At 41.4% G+C, this 7,423-nt stretch overlaps 1 protein-coding gene across 1 annotated transcript in view; it reads right to left on the reverse strand.

The window, feature by feature from the left end:
• The window catches only part of LOC124606080 (basic proline-rich protein-like), a 145,050-nt gene extending 140,900 nt beyond the window's left edge, over positions 1 to 4,150 (reverse strand). Inside the window, exon 1 of the mRNA XM_047138045.1 lies at positions 4,048 to 4,150. Within this exon, the coding sequence (XP_046994001.1) occupies positions 4,048 to 4,150 (103 nt within the window). The remainder of the gene's footprint in view (positions 1 to 4,047) is intronic.
• Positions 4,151 to 7,423: the final 3,273 nt, after the last annotated feature.

The following is a 7,423-nucleotide window of genomic DNA, read 5'->3' on the forward strand; positions in this document are numbered from 1 at the left end:
TTTTTAGGCTTAGAAATTATTGGAGGAAGTTACGACGATTTTGAGATTTGACTGAAGTGTTATGATGTTATTATTACGACGACGATGTGTATTATGTTGTTGAGGAATGTTTATTATGCTACGTATTTCTCATGATGAAATATTGAAGAAGTGTCGACGAATATGTATATGTATAATGAGGTAAGGAATAATGAGTAGTGTTTAGGGACTCTGATTTATGAAAAGGATGTTGGAAACCAAGAAACGTACTTTAAGAGTAATGAAATGTGTGTGTATATGCGTGACTGTATCACAATACTGACGAATATTTTATTTGGACACATATTTTTAGGATTTTCTTTCTACAGATTTGCAACGCTAATTCTTGACCTGTGAAATATTTTTATGTGAGACTGTCACTGTAGCGGAAACTGGTGTCATAAATATTTCCGTAAGAAAGTTAAGTGACCACCTGCACGTAATGCGTTGTGGGCACGCAGCTGTGTCAAACACCTGGAGAACAAGCCATTAGGGTGTGCCTTTCCGGAAGCACAGGTAGAAAAAAAAAAAAAAAGAAGGAAAAAAGGCAGGCCTTTATCCTCGCCATTGACATTCCTTTAGAGAAAATATTGCAAATGCGACACCCTCATTACTTCCATTAACCTTGCTATTGACATTCCTTTGTAGAAAGCATCGCAAATATTACACGCTCATTACCTGAAAACATATGATTACTCGTACTTTGTGCTAATTACTGCAATGCTTATGAATTGATGGGAAATATTCGTACATCTGCACACCTGATTATGACAAGTGTCTTTCTATGAGAGTTGAGAGCTACTGACTTACGAAATGCCACATGACTATTGAATGATGTTTTTATGCTTTGGTTTGCGTAATTGCTTATTTCATTTGACATCTGGTTTCCCGCTGTGTTGCAGCATTGCTTTTATAAAATGAAATGCATTTGCTAATGTGAACACTTTCTGTCAACAGATCTATTAAATAATTATTTTATGATCCACATTCTTTAAAAAAGGAGCACTTTGAAAGGAAAGAACAATAAGAAGGAACTAGTAACAGTAACACATAATTTTCAAGTACATGGTAATATTTCTTTTTACAATCAGTTGTTGTGGTGCACCACTTTAATTACTTAGACATTAAGATGTGAATATACATTTCCCTTATCTGCATTGTTATCTTTAGTGTACTATTTTTTCTGCTTGAGCTATGGCATGTGTAGATATAAGCTGCTGTTTGCCAGGTATAGTGCTACTGAACTTTAATTTGTGTTACTCTGCTAAGCCAGATTTATTTTTTTTGCTGTGCATTGCCTCATATTAGTTGTAATGTTGAATTGCTTGTAATTTAGATTTACTGTAGCTTGCTTTGCGATTTTCCATTTTTTTCATTGCTGTTTATATTAATTGTTTTATGTGCTGCTGCATTGCCTCGTCCCTTAGTTTAGCATCTGAGCTCAGTAGATTTAAGTTAGCTTAAGAGGGGTAGACTATATGAGAAACTGACTATGGAGAGTAGGTAAAGAATGTGTTGCGAAGTTATATGTAACAGATTTGGGCCCAAATGAGTATTGTACAATCAGAAATAATTATTTTGAAAGAAATATGAACAGAATACAGAAAGCAGGCTTAGATAGGACTTTTTGGGAATAATGATGAACAAAGGGAGATCTCCATGCAAAATACTGCAGTAAACAAACCCTGTCCTTTCCCTATTGGTGTTATCCCACTATGTGTTTGTGTACCCTTGTGTATTTGTTTTCTTCCTGTCTCTGTGTAGTTTCATAGAATTTTTTCTTCTTTTAATATTAAGCTGCATTCACTATGATGAGGAATACTGTTATCCTCGAATATAATTGGCATTAATAATATGTTATTTACTTTGTAAAGAAGTTAGACATTATTAATTCTTTTCTGTCTAATGCTCATGTGTGAAGTTGATGTTTCAAAAGTTATTGTGATCTTTTATGTATGTACTCATGTCATAATTCCACTGATGTATATGTTAGTTCGATTCTTTTGTAAAGTTTGTTACTACAAATGTTATCTGTATTGTTATGTTCTTTAAGGATGTATTTTGTACCTTTGTAATTGTATTCTCATGTTATAAAATTGTAATTGACACCAGTTCATCTTATTATTAACTTGTTAGTTACATTTCACGGCACACGTTTCTGTTGGTCATAGTATATGGACAATATGTGAGAAGTAGGGACTGTTAGTGTTTGCACGTGTGTTACTAATTCAGCAAGGGACTGGATAACAGCATTGCTGGTTCTAAGGACATTTCAAAATTTTTTTTTTGTCAGTGCACAAGTGGTGGTTTATGGACTTGCTATTTTATCCGCAAGACTCTTCAACGGTGATTGTGCACCTGCACAGTCACAACAGATGGCTGCTGGCTATCTCTCCTAGGACTACAGTGGGTCTGCATCTTTGATGACCCACCAGTACCATTATCTCTACAAGGACTACTGTGGGTCTGCATCTATGATGACCCACCATGCCATTATTTCTACAAGGACTGCAGTGGGTCTGCACCTCTGGTGGCCCACCAATACCGTAATCTCTACCAGGACTACAGTGGGTCTGCTCTGTGATGACCTACCTACCAATACTCTTCAAAATTTCGACTGACTCCACTGTGGGTTTGCTCTGTTGTGGCCCATTACCTGTCTGCATGTCGAGAGTCAGCACTGTCTTTTCATTGGAAGGACAACACTACTTCTTCAAGACTGCATGGAAATCCACTACTTCCGTGTGCATTTTCTTCTACTGCTCAGACTTTGAGAAAAACACCACTATTTTACCGTAATGAACGATCAGGACTGTCTTTATGGACTGTGAGAAAATTTGAGCTTTTGACCAACATTGTATCAATAAGTGTGTGCATTTGATTTCTTTGTTATTGTAATTATGAAAAATTTTTGCAAATCTGTATTGGCCACTGCCCAATCCAATTTGTAAAATTTTTTGTGGGGAGCATGGGGGCTATGTAAGTAGGCTGTTTATGTTTTCTCTATGTAAGTAGGCTGTTTAGGGTTTTTTATGGTAACGCCACCTCTGTATGAAAATCACTGGCTGTGCTGTGTGCAGTCTGTGGCTGCTTTGCATTGTTGTAATACTCGCCATTGTCGTGTTAGGCAGCTGGCTGTGAACAGCGCGTAGCGTTGCGCAGTTGGAGGTGAGCCGCCAGCAGTGGTGGATGTGGGGAGAGAGATGGCGGAGTTCGATGATATCAAGGTAAATACATTGTTTGTTATCTATTAATATCTTTCATTTGCTAACTATCCCTATCAGTAGTTAGTGCCTTCCATAGTTTGAATCTTTTATTTAGCTGGCAGTAGTGGCGCTCGCTGTATTGCAGTAGCTTGAGCAGCGAAGATTTTTGTGAGGTAAGTGATTTGTGAAAGGTATAGTTTAATGTTAGTCAGGGCCATTCTTTTGTAGGGAATTTTGAAAGTCAGATTGCATTGCGCTAACAAAATATTGTGTGTCAGTTTAAGCACAGTCTTGTATAAATTGTTCAAAGGGGACGTTTCACAGTGTACTCACCTATTTGTTGATGTAGACACCTGGTTATTGAAAAGGGTCGTCATTTCTTCTTTTCAGAGCGCTCCGTAGCCTGTTACCTAACATTTACGGTTTTGAAAATGTTAATAATATTGGAAATTTTTTCGTTGCGTGTTACTTGACACTTGAACCTTAACTTGTCGTTGAATAATGCAAGTGAGATTGTGTACAACATTACTCACTCTGACCATTTGCTGTTTTTCCGTGTCACGATGGCTTATGTTGGCCTCACAGTAATCATAAAAAAATAACTTCTAACATCGAGCTATGTGGCATTAAAATGTCTGGGTTACATTCGTTATATTATTTAGATATGTCGCTTGAGAAAGAGAGCAAAATATTGGCGAAATATAAAGAAACATGGCAAGAAGAGCCAGAAAGGCAGATATTGTGGGAGATGATAATAAGTACTTAGCTACTGTCCGTTGGCTATCAACTGGAGTAACAGGTGGGAACACTCTCTCTGGCCTACGGGGTACTGGAGTCTGCGGTGGGACAGGTGCCACAAAGAGGCGGCAGGTTATTTTGTCTGCGGGGACGGTGGCCAGCGGAGTGGGGGCGGTGGGGGCGGCCATATTTTCGTGGCACAGGCGACAGCAGTCGGCGAGGGATGCGAAGAGCTCTGCTGTGGACAGACAGACAGCCACCGTGAGATTAATTTCTACGGCGCGTCGTTCAAATGAACGACCGAGTATCGTGAAAGGTCCAGCAATCGCATCTCTTTCCATCGTGAGACTACTGATTTACCCACAACAAATATCGAATAGCTACCCCCCACTTCCTCGTCCGGCCTGGTTGGCCAATAGTAAAGCATGTGCCTAGAATCCGAAAGTTCTCGAGATCGAATCCCGGTCGGACGACGAAACATTACAGTCTGTTTTTAGCTCCCAATGATGCGAAGATTCACCAGCAACGATACGACGTTTGGAATCCTGGTTAAACTGTATTCCTCATTTCGTAGGTAAGATTGATGAGGTGTGTCAGGGTCAGGCAAATCGGTCGTGTGGTGTCCTATACTTGAGCTACGCTGCACTGTACAGAAAGGTTGTGCACACATCAGCAGGTTTCATTTTGAATAGGCGGAAGAGAAAGACTGATTGATGAATTCCAAGTTTCAAAAGCCAAGATGAAACGGTTTCCTGTGGTATACTATTCCTGTTGCGTACAGAAGTTCTCAAATAGTTGAGAACTTTTATTTGTGATGTATTATTTATTCACGCACCTTCTAAAACGTTTCCAATTTCTATTAATTCGTTAATTTATTTTGTCTATAAATTTTCTAATCAGAATTCAATGAACTATGTACTGACTGGTTTCACGACTAAGTACACTACTGGCCATTAAAACTGCTACGCCACGAGGATGACGCGCTACAGACGCGAAATTTAACAGACAGGAAACTGCTGTGATGTGCAAATGATTAGCTTTTCAGAGCTTTCACACAAGGTTGGCGCCGGTGGCGACACCTACAACGAGCTGACATGAGGAAAGTTTCCAACCGATTTCTCATACACAAACAGCAGTTGACCGGCGTTGCCTGGTGAAACTTTCTTGTGATGCCTCGTGTAAGGAGGGGAAATGCGTACCATCACGTCTCCGACTTTGATAAAGGTCGGATTGTAGCCTATCGCGATTGCGGTTTATCGTATCGCGACATTGCTGCTCGCGTTGCTCGAGATCCAATGACTGTTAGCAGAATATGGAATCGGTGGGTTCAGGAGGGTAATACGGAACGCCGTGCTGGATCCCAAGGGCCTCGGATCACTAGCAGTCGAGATGACAGGCATCTTATCCGCATGGCTGTAACGGATCGTGCAGCCACGTCTCGATTCCTGAGTCAACAGATGGGGACGTTTGCAAGACAACGACCATCTGCACGAACAGTTCGACGACGTTTGCAGCAGCATGAACTATCAGCTAGGAGAATATGGCTGCGGTTACCCTTGACGCTGCATCACAGACAGGAGCGCCTGCGATGGTGTACTCAATGACGAACCTGGCTACACGAATGGCAAAACGTCACTTCTTCGAATGAATCCGGGTTCTGTTTACAGCATCATGATAGTCGCATCCATGTTTAGCGACATCACGGTTAACGCACATTGGAAGTGTGCATTCGTCATCGCCATACTGGCGTATCACCCGGCGTGATGGTACGGGGTGTCATTCGTTACACGTCTCGGTCACCTCTTGTTGTCATTGACGGCACTTTGAACAGTGGACGTTACATTTCAGATGCGTTGCGACCCGTGGCTCTACCCTTCGATCCATGCGAAACAGTACATTTCAGCAGGATAATGCACGACTGCATGTCGCGGGTCCTGTACGGGCCTTTCTGGATACAGAAAATGTTCGACTGCTGCCCTGGCCAGCACATTCTACAGATCTTTCACCAATTGAAAACGTCTGGTCAATGGTGGCCGAGCAACTGGCTCGTCACAATACGCCAGTCACTACTCCAGATGAACTGTGGTATCGTGTTGAAGCTGCATGGGCAGCTGTACCTGCAGACACCATCCAAGCTCTGTTTGATTCAATGCCCAGGCGTATCAAGGCCGTTATTACAGCCAGAGGTGGTTGTTCTGGGTACTGATTTCCCGGTAACCGCAAGACTTGTTCCCACGATCTATGTACCCAAATTGCGTGAAAATGCAATCACATGTCAGTTCTAGTATAATATATTTGTCCAATGAATACCCGTTTATCATCTGCATTTCTTCTTGGTGTAGCAATTTTAATGGCCAGTAGTGTAGCTTTAACTCGTAGGGTACCATAAACTCAATAAATAAATAAGTAAATAAGTCATTTTCGTCCTCTTTCTCATAATCATCATTGATAAAGCTACCTACTGTTCCGATAAAAATATAACTAGGTTTAATGGCAACCTCCACAGACGTCTAGTATTGTTCGAATAGCCTTACATACAATAACGATGTTCTAGGTTTGTGCAAGGCTTGTGTACCCCATGTAGCTGTGACACACATTGATCAGACCATTAGAAACGTTGAGGACCGGTGCACAGAGTATATTGGGTCTGACACGCTTGCAACAGTCGAGTAAATCTGTTATCGCTGAACGTGCCCTTGGTACCGTTCATCCCACACAGTGGGATTGTGGTATTAAGGAAACAGTTGAAATTAAATTAGCCACGTATATAATTAAGACGAGGATGGGCAAGGATCCCTTCAGTGCAGATGCACAACACGCTTGAACTCCTACGAGAATCGGTGAAACGCTGCGAGTAAAGCGAATAATGGGAAGAGGTACTACGTCAGTAGTGCATGGATAAGTTGAGAATTGGGGTCTGAGGGAGTCGTGCTAGAGCAGTCTGTGCAGTTACGGTGACCACAGTGTCCGGATGGCTTACAAGGGAACCTCCCCATCGCACCCCCCTCAGATTTAGATATAAGTTGGCACAGTAAATAGGCCTTGAAAAACTGAACACACATCACTCGAGAAAACAGGAAGAAGTCGTGTGGAACTATGAAAAAAATAAGCAAAATATACAAACTGAGTAGTCCATGCGCAAGATAGGTAACATCAAGGTTAACGTGAGCTCAGGAGCGCCGTGGTCCCATGGTTAGTGTGAGCAGCCGGGGAACGAGAGATCCTTGGTTTAAGCCTTCCCTCGAGTGAAAAGTTTAAATTTTTATTTTCAGTTTATTTGACAAACTCTTATGTTTTCATCACTTTTTTGGGAGTCATTATCACATCCACAAGAAAACCTAAATCGGGCAAGGTAGAAGAATATTTTCACCCATTCGCAACGTGTACAATTTAGGTGGGTCTACAACATATTCCTGTCATGTGACGCACATGCCGTCACCCGTGTCGTATAGAATATATCA

The sequence above is a fragment of the Schistocerca americana genome, chromosome 3, assembly GCF_021461395.2.
Source record: "Schistocerca americana isolate TAMUIC-IGC-003095 chromosome 3, iqSchAmer2.1, whole genome shotgun sequence".
NCBI lineage: Eukaryota > Metazoa > Arthropoda > Insecta > Orthoptera > Acrididae > Schistocerca > Schistocerca americana.